At 46.0% G+C, this 17,122-nt stretch overlaps 1 protein-coding gene across 2 annotated transcripts in view; it reads left to right on the forward strand.

Annotated features, from left to right (window-relative positions):
- The window catches only part of CEP120 (centrosomal protein 120), a 113,677-nt gene that overhangs the window by 80,575 nt on the left and 15,980 nt on the right, over positions 1 to 17,122 (forward strand). For both annotated transcript variants that reach the window (XM_068108629.2, XM_078773016.1), the window contains one exon: positions 8,111 to 8,272. In XM_068108629.2, the coding sequence (XP_067964730.2) occupies positions 8,111 to 8,272 (162 nt within the window). The remainder of the gene's footprint in view (positions 1 to 8,110; positions 8,273 to 17,122) is intronic.

Raw genomic sequence — 17,122 nt, forward strand, 5'->3', positions numbered from 1 at the left:
TTGCACGTAATTACAGTTCAGGACAAAGAGACACAGGGAAGCTTAGACAGTCTTAATTCTTAATACCCAAGGACTAACGGGTCCATCTGACACACTCACACGGGGATTGCAGATGGGCAGGATGATGTTCTCCAGCGCCGCGGTGGTCGTCCAGGCTCGGCCCCGTCTGGCTCTCCACGGTCCCCGGCACGTCCCGCGAAGATGGAGGTAGGCGAAGGCAGGGACTCTTATCGTGTCGCTCGAACAAAACGGGTAATCTCGGGGCGAACGGTAGAGGGCGGACTTTGCGTGGCTGGCGGTTGATCAGCCGCGTTCACTCGCTTTGACTGAACCGCGCAAGTTATAACCGCCCTGGCTGCGCCCACGTATTCCTCGTAACCAAGTTCATACAGTGCGGGTGATCCTCTTCAAGCGCGTCTCCCTCCTTAGAACTCAGAACTCGTAACTTCTTTCAGCGCACCTCTCCCAACTTGACGAGCGCCTCTCCCTTCTCATAACTCGACTCAACTGACGAGCGCCTCTCCCTTCTCATAACTGAGGTGGGGGCTTCGCGCAAAGGGTTTTATTGCCACGCCCTTAGCCCGATCGAATGTTCCAACCACGCCCTGTGACGCAGTGCTGCAGCCACATGCTGTGAGCCCTGATTGGGGGCTCATTCTTACCGCCATCACCTCGCCGCTGCACTGACCTCAACCCTCCTCCACCTTCCGAGGCCTACCTCTTGTTAACTCGCGCCCAACACAACCAGGGCTTTTTAGCCGCAATGGATCGAGCCTATGGACGTGGAATGGTTTGTAGAAGTAGGGCCTATCCTCCTGTCTTTACACAACGCAGGATTAACACTGGAAGGGGACTACTCTCACATATACTAAGACGTAACTATACTACAAATGAGGCTACATGTTGCTCGTGTGACTAACTATGGGGGGGCAAACCTTTAACCTTTATTGACTTTTACTGTACAAATCTCAAAACCATAGATATATATATATATATATATATATATATATATATATATATATATTGTTACATATTTATATGAATGTATGTGAATTACCATTCAGGTCTTTGCTTATCCGTGTGTAGTATATTAAGTTGTTGTGTAGTTGTTGTGGTTGGAGGGTCAGGAGCCCTTCTGAGGGAGTGGCCGGAAACGGAAGTGACCGGAAACGGAAGAAGAAAAGACACGAGGAAAAAGGACGAGTATTATTCTTCCTCGCCCCGCTCCGACAAAAGGTGGGATCGACCTTGCGCTGCGTGGAAAAGCGGCGTTCCGATCCGAAGCCTGTCTGGCGAGAGGAATTACCGGGACGTGTTCCTGCCCGGTGGAGACGGCAAGTTGACGTGGGGCCGTGCATCGACCCGCGTCTGGCCTCGTTCGCGGCACCGTCCAAACAGACGCGTGCGGGTCGCACGTTGGGGCCTAACGCGCCTTGCAAGCGGCGTGGGGTTTGGCTTGCTTTACCGTATCCGCTTCGCGTGGCCACGAGGGGCTGCAGCCACGGTGCCTGGTACGATACCTGCCCGGTGGAAACACGTCCACCCGGGGTTCGTTCCACCGCCCGAGTGCGGTGACGGCGACCATCATCTTGGTCAGGAGGGGCCCAGAGACATTGTGCGGGACCGAGACCAAAAGGGTGTCGTGAGTACTCACCGGGACACACGTATATAAGATGGCCATCTTACTCATAGGAAAGTGCTTGTGAATTGGGAATTGTTGATGGTTGTATATGGTTGATTGCTCGGGGAAAATCTCCGTGGTTGTGTCATTGCAATTGTATGGTCATTCCCATTGAAATATATCCTTGAACGTCAGTTGTCTCTTGGGTGAAATTCATATGGATTGCGTGGCGAAAGCGCATATATAATACAGCTTTCTGGCGAAGTTCCTCTCACGGTCCGGGGGTCACCGAGACCAGGTATTCACCGAGGGGACCACGTAACAGAATTGGGGGCTCGTCCAAATTACGATTTGCGGTTTCGCAATTGGGTCTACGTCCGGGATTTAAAATTGTATAAAATAATAAAATAATAATATTTTTTATTAATTAAAATTTATTAATTAATTATTAATTGGTAAAAAAAAATTTGGAGAAATTGGGGTAAAGTCTTGGGTGAAGGTTAACAGGTGTTAACGATAGACACCATGGCGTTTGTGGCACAGAACTTTGGGGTAACCCCGAGTGAGGCACAGTTCCGAGCGTTGCTAAAGTCGGACCTCTTGAAATTGGCCAAACATTTTAACTTGGAGGTCCGAACTAATTTGAGGAAGGCAGAGTTGCAGGCCACGGTGATACAATCTATGGTGGGATTAGGAACATGGGACGAGTTAGCCTGGGAGTGGCTACCCGAAGAACCAGAAGACGTTGAGCTCCGGAAACTGGAGTTGCAATTACGGAGCCAGGAACGGATCAAAGAAGAAGAAAGGAAAGCAGAAGAGAGGAGAGAAGAGAAACAAGCAGAGGAAAGGAGAGTGGAACGAGAACTCCAGGAAAGGTTAAAAGAAGAAGAAAGGAAAGCAGAAAAGGAAAGAGCAGAAGAAGAAAGGAAAGCAGAAAAGGAAAGAGCAGAAGAAGAAAGGAAAGCAGAAGAGAGGAGGGAAGAGAAACAAGCGGAGGAAAGGAGAGTGGAACGAGAACTCCAGGAAAGGTTAAAAGAAGAAGAAAGGAAAGCAGAAGCAGAGGAAAGGAGAGTGGAACGAGAACTCCAGGAAAGGTTAGAAGGGAGAAAAGCAGAGGAGAGGAGAACTGCAAGGGACCTCGAAGCAGAGGAGAGAAAAGCGGAAAGGGAATTAAAGGAACGTGACATGGAGCTTCAGCAAGAAATCAAATTCAAGGAGCTGGAGTTAATGAGAGAACGGGGAGAGGCACCACCCTTGCTGACGGGGTCGACACCTAACCAGAAAACCTGGGATGTGGGCAGACATGTGAGGCTGGTTCCACCGTTCAGTGAAAAAGAAGTCGCGAAATTTTTCCCACACTTTGAGAAAGTGGCTCGACAATTAAACTGGCCGGAGGAGGCCTGGACCATACTCGTGCAAAGTGTGCTGGTGGGGAAAGCTCAGGAAATTTATTCGGCGCTACCAATGGACCAATGTGCAGATTATGAGGTACTGAAGAAGCACATCCTCAAGGCCTATGAGTTGGTTCCGGAAGCTTACAGGCAAAAATTCAGGAATGCCAGGAAGAGGGAGAGTGAGACCCATGTGGAGTTTGCCAGAGTGAAAGAAAACATGTTTGATCGGTGGTGTGAGTCAAAAGGAGTCGGGAAAGACTTCGAGACATTGCGGGACTTGATCCTGGTGGAGGAATTCCAGCAGTGTGTCCACGAGGACATCAAAGTGTACCTGCAGGAAAAGAAGGTACCAAAGTTGTGGGACGCAGCCACCATGGCAGATGATTATGCCTTAACCCACCGAATAGGGGTCCACGAACCTAACTCCTCGCCTAGATCTCCGCAGGGGAGGTGGGGAACAGCAGGTGCGGAGAACGACCATACATGGCGGCGGCCTCGAGATGATTATGGGGACAACTATGATACCCCACCGGTTCTAAATCAGAGGGATGCGGGCCCAAGACAGACTTATAGTTCGGGGGGCCCGAGGCAGACCCCGGGTTTTTCCTCCGGGCCTACTTGCGCGTTTTGCAAGAAACCTGGACACTTGATGTCCAGTTGTTACCTCATGAAAAGGGACAACCCAGAGCGGAGTCCGACTATTACAACTCCGAATGCGATGGCTAGCGTAAGAAATCGCCATCAAAAGGGTTACCAACCATTTATTTCAGAGGGGTTTGTGTCACTGGATGGAGCCTCGACTAACCGGAGACCGGTTAGGATATTGAGGGACACAGGGGCCCATCAATCTTTAATGCTTGAAGGCATTTTGCCATGGTCCGAGGAGACGGCAACGGGGGATAGTGTTCGTTTACAGGGGATCGGGGGCGGTGTTAGTGCTCCCCTTCAGGTCATCCAGTTGGAGTCCGATTTGGTGTCAGGACCGGTCACCGTCGGTTTACAAGCCACGCTTCCTGTAGAGGGTGTATCTGTGGTTATCGGGAATGATTTGGCCGGGGGTCAAGTTTATGGTAACCTGAGGGTTGGTAAAGAGCCCAGCAGGGAAAATAACACCACACCAGCTCGGGATGGCGACAAAAGTGCCAAGTTATTTGTAGGGGGACTGAACTTCAAAACAGAGGAAGAAGTTCTGACCTCTGTCTTCAACAGATATGGGCCGCTGGTGGAAGTGCGGTTGGTAAGAGACTGGGAAACGCAACAGTCAAGAGGGTTCGGCTTTGTCACGTTTGCCAGCACAAAAGACGCCAGAGAGGCAGAGAAGAATTGGAATGGCAAGGATTTGGAGGGTCGGACCATAACAGTAGGGAAGGCATTTCGTAGGCGTCGAGAGGTCTACAGGAGAGGACAACTGGGCGGTAGTTTTGGTAGTGGCCGAGAAGGAGACCGCTATTCATGGGACTACAGGGACCAGTGGTCCCACCCTAATTATTAGGGAAGTTCTGAGAAGTTGAAGCACTGAAGGCGGCGGAGCCGCCGAGCCAAGATTCCTACACGAATTAACCGTGAACGCCGTTCCTAAAGGCGTCCATGTAGTGAACTTTCATGCACGGACTAACCGTGAACTCCACGTTCCTCAAGGCGCCCATGTAGAGAACTTTCCTGCACGGACTAACCGTGAACTCCGCGTTCCTAAAGGCATCCATGTAGTGAATACTCGGCTTGGCCTCCCGGAAAAAGTGCTATCGAGTTGCTTAACTTTGGATCTTTGATCAACCCCTTAACCTTCATTCCCAAGAAACTGACGGTCAAAGTCAGAGGGTCATGAGATGGAGTTTGATTTGGCGGGGACAATGTCGTTGTTGGTACTTAGTCCAGAGGGAGTAATCTGGAGGGGTTGTGGTGAAATTTTGGTTGCTTTATTTGTAAGTGATAACTGTGCCCGGGGGAACGGATAATGTGGGGGGGGGTTGAGTGATCTGGTTTGTTTCTCCAAATTGGCCGGCAAAGAAAGTTTTCGCTGGGTTCAAACTTTCTTTCTTGAACGGGGGGAGTGTTACATATTTATATGAATGTATGTGAATTACCATTCAGGTCTTTGCTTATCCGTGTGTAGTATATTAAGTTGTTGTGTAGTTGTTGTGGTTGGAGGGTCAGGAGCCCTTCTGAGGGAGTGGCCGGAAACGGAAGTGACCGGAAACGGAAGAAGAAAAGACACGAGGAAAAAGGACGAGTATTATTCTTCCTCGCCCCGCTCCGACAAAAGGTGGGATCGACCTTGCGCTGCGTGGAAAAGCGGCGTTCCGATCCGAAGCCTGTCTGGCGAGAGGAATTACCGGGACGTGTTCCTGCCCGGTGGAGACGGCAAGTTGACGTGGGGCCGTGCATCGACCCGCGTCTGGCCTCGTTCGCGGCACCGTCCAAACAGACGCGTGCGGGTCGCACGTTGGGGCCTAACGCGCCTTGCAAGCGGCGTGGGGTTTGGCTTGCTTTACCGTATCCGCTTCGCGTGGCCACGAGGGGCTGCAGCCACGGTGCCTGGTACGATACCTGCCCGGTGGAAACACGTCCACCCGGGGTTCGTTCCACCGCCCGAGTGCGGTGACGGCGACCATCATCTTGGTCAGGAGGGGCCCAGAGACATTGTGCGGGACCGAGACCAAAAGGGTGTCGTGAGTACTCACCGGGACACACGTATATAAGATGGCCATCTTACTCATAGGAAAGTGCTTGTGAATTGGGAATTGTTGATGGTTGTATATGGTTGATTGCTCGGGGAAAATCTCCGTGGTTGTGTCATTGCAATTGTATGGTCATTCCCATTGAAATATATCCTTGAACGTCAGTTGTCTCTTGGGTGAAATTCATATGGATTGCGTGGCGAAAGCGCATATATAATACAGCTTTCTGGCGAAGTTCCTCTCACAGTCCGGGGGTCACCGAGACCAGGTATTCACCGAGGGGACCACGTAACAGAATATATATATACAGACTTGGCATTTAATATGGAATATTTTTTTTGTAGGGGTGAACTTACTTTTCAAGATGTCTTAGAACCAAAAGTTCATTGGAATTATGTTGAAATTATTCTAGATTTTGTTAATGTGACCTTTAAAAGAAACAAAAACCACGTTTGACATTTCGAAACAAATAAATTGATCCTTGAAAGTGATGTAATCTGATATCGAACTCAATTCATGGACAGTACTGTGTTAAACTTCTGTACGTTTTCCAGAAGTATCTCTTTATTTTGCACATTAGCCAAAAAATTTTTTAACAAAAACAAAAGTTAAATTACGACTGGGATTACGGACAGTAAAATTACAGTTCAGTACTTCGTGTAACCCCCACGAGCATTCAGGAGAGCACGTACACGTTGAGGCATGCTGTTCACGAGATGTGCCAAGGTTTGGACAGGAATCGCTTGCCATGCAGTGAAAATAGCCTGCTGCAATTCACGCACAGAGGTCGGCTGCTGGTCCAAGTGGTCGATTTGACGCGTTAATTCTACCCACAAGTTCTCCATCGGATCCATATCCGGGGACATGGCAGGCCACTCCATATGCTCTACACCACGGTCTGCAAGAAAGTGTTGGATCATGCGAGCACGATGAGGCCGTGCATTGTCATCTTGGAAGACAGTTTCCTCGAAAGGCTGCACGAGCAAATGGAAGCAATGTTTCTTCCAGAATGGCCTTGTACTTGAACTGGTTCAGGTTTCCATTCAGAACAACCAGGTCAGTTTTGCCCCCTGCATGAAAAGCAGCCCAAACGGTCACCCCACCACCTCCAGCTTGGAATCTTGGCACTATACAATCTTTGTTGTAGGCTTCATGCACTTGTCTGCGTACTCGGACGCGGCCATCTTGACGATGGACCAGAAATCTAGACTCGTCACTGAAGATCACGTGATTCCAGTGTCCTGGCTGCCATTGACGGTGCTCTCTGGCCCACTGCAATCGGCGCTGGCAGTGTTGTCTGGTCAGGCGTGGCTTTCTCAGGGGACGCCTGGCACGATAGCCTGCTTGAACCAGTCGTTGGTTGACTAGCCTTCTGGATACAGGCACATTTGTCAGTTGCTGCCACTCAGCCCTAAGCCGATTAGCTGACTTGGTACGGCCATTGCGGACTAACCGGTGCAGCTGGCGATCATCCCTCCTTGTGGTTCTGCGGGGAGGTCCTGGCCTCGGTATTGGAGTAGGGACACCCCTCTGAGCATTTCGTTTCAGGATCTTTGACACCTGACCTTGAGTGATGCCATACTGCCGAGCAATAGCATGCTGTTTCATGCCGTAATTTCGTAAAGCCACCACTCCATGACAAACAGCATTGTCGAGTTGACGGACCATCTCCAGAGGAAGCGGCAATAACTTTTGGAGATGTGCAGCAGTTGTTTTCCACTAATACAGAACGCAACAACCCTTGTATACCCGACTGTGAAGCCAATCATCAAATGCACCTGTCTGTACATTTTGCCACGCCACCTGTGATATAATCCTGTTGTTGACTTCTTGATGCGACAGACAATCAGTGACATGGTTCTTTTAACAAATAAATCACCAAAGTGTAAAAGAAACTCACCAGATTGATATTCTGAGTTAAGAAAGTAAACCCGTCAAAAAAAATAAAAAATTCCATATTAAATGCCAAGTCTGTATATATATATATATATATATATATATATATATATATATATATATATATATATATATATATATATATATATATATATATATATATATATATATATAGATAGATATGGATATATATATAGATAGATATATATATATAGATATATATATATAGATATATATATAGATAGATATGGATATATATATAGATAGATATATATATATAGATATATATATATAGATATATATATATAGATATATATATAGATAGATAGATATATATATATATATATATATATATATATATATATATATGTGTGTGTATATATATATCGACTTTATAAGTGAGTGACTAATAATACAACCCTCAGCCAATTCATTTCATGAATTTTACGTAAGGCATATATATAGTGCAGACTGACTGCTCGCTAAATATTTGTCATCGAGCATTGATTTCATGCATGCAGATTGAGGGTCGACAGTGGGAGGTGGAAGCGGAACGACGGCGTTTTCAGAGTGAGCATGAGCTTGCATTGAAACAAGTGAAGGAGAGCTGCAAGCACCAAATAGAGCTGGAGCGAGTACAGAGACTGCAGTTGGAGGAGGCGAAGGTTCTTCTCCAAAAACAGGCAAGGAATCTTCTCTTTTTGCTCCGATGCAGGGTTGTCACAAGCGTTGGCTTTTATCTCCTAGCTTCCCACCACGGTTCGCATAGCTGGATCAGCATCCTGTTGATTTTATCCATTGTTATACCTGTCGGCCAACCCAGATCAACACCAGCCTTCACGAGCAAGACTATTACTTCATTCTACAATTAATCTCACTTGATCCTGACTACATATAGCATATGGTAGTACTCCATATGGAGGGTTGGCACAGGGTAAAAATGGCCACTCCATCAAATGTGTTGTCATATACAAATGGTTCGAACCGTCTCGCATATAAATTATCATGCAGGAAATCCCAGCAGGAAGGTTTGTCAGGATTGGCCTGATGGAGATCTGGGTCTTCCTCGGCTCTTCTGGCTATGTAGGGCAATTGCCCGACGATGTAGCCTTGCAGCATGTAGGGACGCAATTGGGAGGGAGAGGTAATTGATTGATTAATTGTGAAATTAAATAAGTACCGGTAGTAATTGTAAAATAATTAATTTACTCATCAATTGGCAAAGAGCACACCTAAACCACCACTGCTTCATCGGAATCTGTAACGTTTTGAAAATTGATCAACTGCTTTATTGAATCAAAAAATTAAATAATTAATCGATTAATTTATTAATCAATAATTCAAAAACACCCTTTACAGTCAAGTCACTTGGTCGCTGTCATGTCCAAATATCAGCTTCCCAGCTCAAAAGGTGCCTGAGACATTGCCCAGATGAGAAAGAAAATAAACAAGTACACATACATTCAAAGTACACCGCCCCCTTGCCAAATAATTAAATATCCAACAGCGCGGCATTGCCGGGGCGCCTCTGGCGCCCGGCAATACCGCAGTGCAGCTCATAGAGGCTGATTTGGGAGGGAGAGGTGTACGCTAATTCATTGATTAATTGTATAATTAAAATCAATAAAAGATTATCACAAATTATTTTCTTAATCAATTGGCTAATAGCATAACTAAACCACTCGTGCTTCATCCGAAGATGTATCTTTTAGAAATTTAATTAAATAAGTCATTAATAAAAAATTAAATAATTAATTGATTCACCAATAAATAATTAATCGATTAAATGATTAATCAATAAGTCAAAAATATCCTTGATAGCGACATCACTTGGTCACTGTCATGTCCAAATATTAACTTCCCAGCTCAAAAGGTGCCTGAGATATTGGCCAAATGAGAAAGAAAATAAATAAATGATTAAATAATGAAAATAAATAAATAATAATCATTAAAAAATTTAATATATAATCAATTCGGTCACAGAACACATAAACCACCACCATTTCATCAGAATCTGCAACTGAATTTTTTTTTTTTAAAGTAATTAATCAAATAATTAAATAATTAATCGATTAATCAATACATCAAAAATATCCTTGATAGCCACATCACTTGGTCACTCATGTCCAAATATTAGCTTCCGAGCTCAAAAGGTGCCTGAGATATTGGCCAAATGAGAAAGAAAAGAAATAAATGATTAATAATGAAAATAAATAAATAATAATCATAAAAAAATTAAATTATTAATCAATTCGGTCAGAGAACACATAAACCACCACCATTTCATCAGAATCTGTAACTTAAAAAAAAAAAATTTTTTAGTCATTAATCGAATAATTAAATAATTAATCGATTAATTGATTGATTAATTAATAAATCAAAAATAGCCTTTGCAGCCAAATCACCTGGTCATTGGCATGTCCAAATATCAGCTTCCTAACTCAAAGGGTGCCTGAGTTAATGGTCAGAAGAGAAAGGAAATTTAATTAATTAAATAAGTACTTAATTAATCGCTAATAATTAAATAACTCCTCAATTAATTGATTATTAAAAAAACAAAAAATAACGTTTTTGACAAAGGACTTGCTCACTACTGTGCCGAAATTTCAGCTTCCTAGCTCAAAGGATGGCTGAGATACCGCCCGGACAAACAAACAAGAAAGCAAGAAAACAAACAAGAAAACAAGAAAGAAAACAAACAAACAGAGTGAAAACTGAGTACTCCCTTTCAGCGTGCGTCACTGCCGAGCCCCCTTCGGTGCCCAGAAATGACGATTTGCATTGCCTGGAGATGGCATAGGAAAGGTGCAGTGTACAATAAGTAATAATAATAATAATAATAATAATAATAATAATTCATTTATTTTGTATAGCGCTTTTCCAGAAGCCCAAAGGCGCTTTGACAGAGTGGAAAACATAATGCATAACAATACATGAAAACAACAATTGCAAAAAGACAAGAATCAATAGGGAAATATTTAAAGCAAAAGGAGGGAGAAGGAGAAGAGATAGTCAGGGGTTAAATGCTGTGGGTTGAATGTTGAATGCAGTGTTGAACAGGTGGGTCTTTAGTGATGTTTTGAATGTGGTGAGTGAGGAGGAGTCTCTGATGGTGTGAGGTAGTGAGTTCCAGAGGGTGGGAGCAGCGATGGAGAAGGCCCTGTCCCCCCAGGATCTGAATTTGGTCCGGATGGAGGGGGTCAGGAGGTTGGTACCAGCAGAGCGGAGGTTGCGGGTGGGAGTGTGTCTGGAGAGGAGGTCAGCCAGGTAGGATGGGGCCAGGTTATGGAGGGCTTTGTATGTCAAGAGGAGGATTTTGTACTGGATTCTCTGGGGGATGGGGAGCCAGTGAAGCTTGTAAAGGACGGGGGTGATGTGGTCAAGGGTCTGGGAATGGGTGAGTAGACGGGCAGCGGAGTTCTGAATGTATTGGAGTTTATTGGTGATTTTTGAGGGTGAACCATAGAGGAGGCTATTGCAGTAGTCCAGACGGGAGGTGATGAAGGCGTGGATGAGGGTTTCTGCAGCCGTGGAGGAGAGGGATGAGCGGAGACGGGCAATGTTTTTCAGGTGAAAGAAGGCTGACTTTGTGATCTGTTTAGTGTATTTGTCGAAGGAAAGGGTTTGGTCAAAGATGACGCCAAGATTCCGGATGTGAGGGGAGGTGGATACTGGGATACCGTCGATGTTGAGGGCAAAGTTATGGGTTGATTTTGTGAGCGTTTTTGGGCCAATGATGATTATTTCAGATTTATCACAGTTAAGCTTGAGGAAGTTGATTTGAAGCCAGGATTTTATTTCAGTGATGCAGTTTGTCAGGATAGAGTGGGTGTCGGTGGAGACGGACTTGGTGGAGATGAAAAGCTGGATGTCATCGGCGAAGCAGTGGAATTGGAGACCATGACGGCGGATTAAGTGACCGAGGGGGGACAGGTAAAGGATGAAGAGGAGGGGGCCAAGAACTGAACCTTGGGGGACACCTTGGGGGAGGGGAGCAGTGGGGGATTTGCAGTTATTGATGGAGATGAACTGGCGTCTGTCAGAGAGGTATGATTTAATCCAAGAGAGGGCAGTGCCGGTAACGTTAAAGGTGGATTCAAGTCGGGTGAGGAGGATGGTGTGATCGATGGTGTCAAAGGCAGCGCTGAGGTCGAGGAGGACGAGAATGTTGAGGTTGCCAGCGTCAGAGGAGAGGAGAAGGTCGTTGGTGATTTTGAGGAGAGCAGTTTCAGTACTGTGGTTGGAGCGGAATCTGGATTGGAATGTTTCATACAGGTTATTGGCAGAGAGGTGATGTTTGAGTTGAGTGGCTACAGCGTGTTCCAAAACTTTTGACAGAAAGGGTAGGTTGGAGATGGGTCTGAAGTTGTTTAGGGTGTCAGGGTTTAGACCAGGTTTTTTTAGAATGGGGGTAACAGCAGCAATTTTGAGGGAAGGTGGGACGATGCCTGTAGACAGGGAGGAGTTTATTGTTGCAATGATAAGTGGAGAGAGAGCAGGGAGGGAGGCCTTGACAAAGCTGGAGGGGATGGGGTCAAGAGTGCAGGTGGCAGTTTTCATTCCTATGAGGAGTTCAGAGAGGTCAGTAGGGGAGATTGGGGAGAACCGAGACAGGGGATGGCAGGACAAGGGGGGCAGGTGGTTGGAGGGGGAGCGGGTGCGGCGGTGGTCAAGCTGTTGTAGATGTTGTCAATTTTGCGTTGGAAGAAAGAGAGGAATGAGATGCAGTTGTCTACTGTGAATGACTGGGTGGTGGTGTTCAGGGGGCGGAGGAGTTTGTTTATTGTCGAGAAGAGTGCTTTTGGGTTTCCGGAGCCAGAGTGGATAATTTGAGAGTAGTAGGCGGAGCGGGCGCGGGAGAGGGCATCTTTGTAGTGTTGTAGGTGGTCCTTGTAGGCTTGGGAGTGAACTGTGAGACCCGTTTTATTGCGGAGTCTTTCAAGTTGGCGAGCACGAGTTTTCATCAGGCGGAGTTCAGGGGTAAACCAGGGAGCAGAATGGGTGAAAGAAACTGTTTTGGTTTTTACAGGCGCAAGCTGGTCAAGGCAGGAGGAGAGAGTGTGGTTGTAGTAGTCAGTGAGGTCGGAAGGGGTGTGGAGGTCAATGAAGGGAGAAGTGGACATTTTTTCAGAGAGGGTGGATGAGAATGAGGTAGGTGAAAGAGCGTTTAGCTTACGGAATAAGTGATTCGGAATAAGTAATAAGTGATTAATAATTAAAACAAACAAATAATAATGGTAAGATAATTAAATTATTAATCATTTGCCTAAAAGAATACCGAAACTACCACCAATTGAGTTTCATCCCAGCAATATACAGTGCATTGAGTCTCATCCCAGCAATATACAGTGCATTCAGAAAGTACTCAGACCCCTTCACTTTTTTCACATTTTGCTATGTTGCAGCCTTATGCTCAAATCATTTAAATTCATTTTTTCCCCTCATCAATCTACACTCAATACCCCATAATGGCAAAGAGAAAACAGAATTTTAGAAAGTTTTGCAAATTTATTAAAAAGAAAAAACTGAAATATCACATTTACATAAGTATTCAGACCCTTCGCTATGACACTTAAAATGAATCTCAGGTGCCTCCCAGGTGACTGTTTTGGAAGAATGCTGCCGGTTTCATCAAACTGCTTGTTTATTCTGCCGATGGTTCTTCTGTCAATGGAGTCGGCGCCACATTCTTTCACAAGTTGTCTGTGAACTTCAGCCAAATATCCAGATACAAAATACAAGCGTACAGCGCCAATTTTCTGTCTCACGGTATCCTCCGTCATATAAGGACTTCTAATTCACAATGAACTGAACTAATGCAAAGACAAACGCATGCAGCACCGTGAGTGAAGCTCACCCCGATCCATATCACGTGATGCACCTCACCTTGTTGCGTATCACGTGACGCCTGTGCGTGTTGAAGCGGTCACATCCATTTATGAGTAATCATGTTGTGTTTCAAAATATCGTTCTCCAAACCATATGGTCACAAACGGTAACGTTCTTCATAAATAAATAAATATATACAGTATATGTATCTATATCTATATATGTATATGTACGTAGTGTGTTCAAAAAGTATCCGACCTTTATTTTTCGTGCGTAAAAAAAAAGAAGCTAGAGAGGCGTTGATTGGTGCACGTATGTAGGCGATCCTAATGCACACGCGTGAATTTTTTCCCACCTGCAGAAGCTGTCATTCGACGGCAGACCGCCGATGAGTGAGGACATGTAAGTGAGCGCCGTCGGATTTTCGTTTTTGACAAAATGACGGAAAAACTTGAACAACGCTACTGCATCAAATTTTGTGTTTTTTGGCCTCGGGGATGTTGGATGCTTCCATTGTGATGACTGCAACTTGGTTTCTGGGTTGTACCCATAAACACAGGACTCATCACCAGTGATCACTGTGTTGAGGAAGCTGGGATCGCTGTTCAGTCTCCAGCATGTCCTGTGCGATCTCCAAACGGAGTTGCTTCTGCTCAATCGTTAGCAGCTTTGGTACGAACTTCGCTGAGATTCTCCTAAAGCCCAAATCCTCCTCCATAATGGAATGAACGGTGTTGAATCTTGCGGATCGTTTCCACTTGGGAATCGCCAAGCTTTACACAAAATTTGATGCAGTAGCGTTGTTCAAGTTTTTCCGTCATTTTGTCAAAAACGAAAATCCGACAGCGCTCACTTACATGTCCTCACTCATCGGCGGTCTGCCGTCGAATGGCAGCTTCTGCAGGTGGAAAAAAATTCACGCGTGTGCATTAGGATCGCCTACATACGTGCACCAATCAACGCCTCCCTAGCTTCTTTTTTTTTACGCACGAAAAATAAAGGTCGGATACTTTTTGAACACAGTAGTATATGCATATGCATATGTATATGTACATGTATATATATATATATATATATATATATATATATATATATATATATATATATATATATATATATATATATATATATATATATATATATATATATATATATATATTGTTGCGGATATGGGATTTGCATCCATCCATATCCGCTTGTAAATATTCCCCTATTTCCTCAATACTTCCCAACTCTCCCCAATCCCCCATTCCCTAGTCCCATTTTCTGTAAACAACACTCTGTAGACCCGACCTCCCCCTATTTCCCCCATTAAATGTAGCATCCAGGTCCACCGCATCTCATGTAGACAACTATAGGACATCTTGCTAGTTATTCTTAGTCTATGTCAGGTAAGGATTCGTTTCCATTAATTCTGACCCTTCGTTGCACCAGAATGTGATTGTATGGCACCGTTAGGAAGTTTAGGACCTCCCAATACCTCCCCGCATCTCTTCCTCACAGTTCTCTTCAGCAGCAACAACAACAACAACGAGCGCAGGTAGAGCGCGTCCTCACTCCGGCTTGGTTGGTAGGAGTGGTGGGAGGGCACCAGGCCTTCCCAACGAGCCGCCATCGGACATGTGCTCGACGGGGTTACCCAACAGGGGCAGGATATGGCTCCCTGTCGGCTCCTCGTCAAGGGCGGAGCCCGGTAACCCCCGCACCCAATGGAAGCGGCGGACCGGCCCCAGTTGGGGCGGAACCAACCAGCCGAGGGCGTGTCACTCCCCGTTGAGCATGCGCAGGGAGAGAGAGGTGACGTCAGATGCGCGCTGAGCTTGGAGCAAGCAAGACGTACCCTCCGAGTGCTGTGAGACCTCCCTGCATCTTTGGACTGTGCTTTATCCTGTCCCCGAGCCAAGGTGCACCTTGTGCCATCGACCTACCTGTCCATTCCTGCCATCAATCCCTGTGTGAGTCTACCTTGTCCGTTTGTCCGTGGTCTGTCTGGGATTAAATAAGCCTGTATTTAAGTGCCCATCTCTTCTGTGTCTTTACCTCACTCTGCCTTGTAATCTACCCCTTTTCTCCACCACTGTAATTACACCCTCCTCCGGAGGTCTTGAGAACTGTACCCCCTTGCGTCGTTTCATCTTTCCCAGTCGTCGTGTCCTTTCTATCATTGATTTAGCATAGCGCGATTTGGCCAACGTTATAATCGGGTGTAGTTTGTTAATGGTTCGAACTACGGGTTACTAAACCCGCTCGGTAACCTAAAACCGTAGCTCGAACGGCCGTCTCTTCCCTGTCTCACGACCGAGCGTTGCACTCAGGTCCCGGGAAGGCCATTCCGACTTTCTAGCCCCAATACCCTGGCGGCGCTGCGGGCGGGAGGGAGCGTTGGGACGACCAGGAACGGAGAGTGGTTAGTAGAAGGAACGGCGGGTTAATCTCCGCAGGGCAACGAGGGAAGCCCTCTCCGTTTCCGTAACAATATATATATATATATATATATATATATATATATATATATATATGCAAATATTTGCGGTTGGGAGTATATCCAAATGACTCCATGGTAAGATCTCCAACCTTTAATTGAACAAACAATGACAACGTTTCGATTAACAACATGTGAAGCCACACGCCTCCGTTAATCTTCCTCAAGAGTGAAAAATCATCTCAACATCCCCTTACATGCACAGTGGGCGGGGTATATGCAAAGTGGGGTGGGCAATGCTGGACCTTTGTAAATACTGTAAATAACAACTTGTAAATATTACCTTTGTAACGTTAAAAGGTCGCACCCTAGTTAGGCCATGTACAACACGTAGGACACCATAGGATCTTCTTTAGTTATTTCATTAGTATGTGTTTCAGGTAAGGATCTGTTTCCAATAAATGAATCTGCATTGTATTAATCAAATAACCTAGCCCCCTTCTCAAATTCCCATCCTATTCATTTTGCGGCTTTACCCACTCCAAATTGTATGGCCCCAAGCCGCCATTGCCAGCAGCGTTCGCTGCCTTTGAGCTAAAGCTGGCCCCAAGCCGCCATAAGCCACGTGGCAGAGTGGGAGAAAAAGGGAGGAGCGGCCAGGAACATAGGCGTGGCCCCATCAACGCGTCATGAGGGGAGGTAACAATGAACTCTCGTGATCAATCCAGGCTGAGGCGTGTCCACCGGTAGGCGGAGCGAAGCCGACGCGGATACGCGAGGCTTGTGATAAAAGCGCGAGTGCGAAGCCCTTTCACGGAGATGCGGGGTAGATCGGCAGATGCGGGGGGGAGAGCAGATGATCAAGAGAGGAGAGAAGATCGGCAGATGATCGGCAAACTTCAGCGAACAGCGCAGAGGCGGTGAATGATAAGAACCTTGCGTGGAGGATCGCTTGGGACGATCGTGTGATACGAACTGCCGTGGTTTTGAGAGCGTTCGGCACGCTATACGTACGGAGATCCCCCGCCCCTCGCATTTGTAAGGTCCGGTCGCGCGCCAACGACACCAGCTGCCTGCCATTCTTCGCGGCGGACCCGGAGCCTGGAACCATCTGCTTGGACCCTTCTCTTCCTTCCCACCACCACCACCCCATTCGTGTAAGTGTGTTTGTATTGTCAAGGGCGTGTTATATAAGAGTGTATAAGCTTGCCCTATGTCCTTTTATTTCCCTCTTTTGTATATTCTTCTTGCCTTTCCTTTCCTCTTTTAGATAGTTAATAAA

This window comes from Myxine glutinosa, chromosome 2 (assembly GCF_964187855.1).
Source record: "Myxine glutinosa chromosome 2, kmMyxGlut1.1, whole genome shotgun sequence".
Taxonomy (NCBI): domain Eukaryota; kingdom Metazoa; phylum Chordata; class Myxini; order Myxiniformes; family Myxinidae; genus Myxine; species Myxine glutinosa.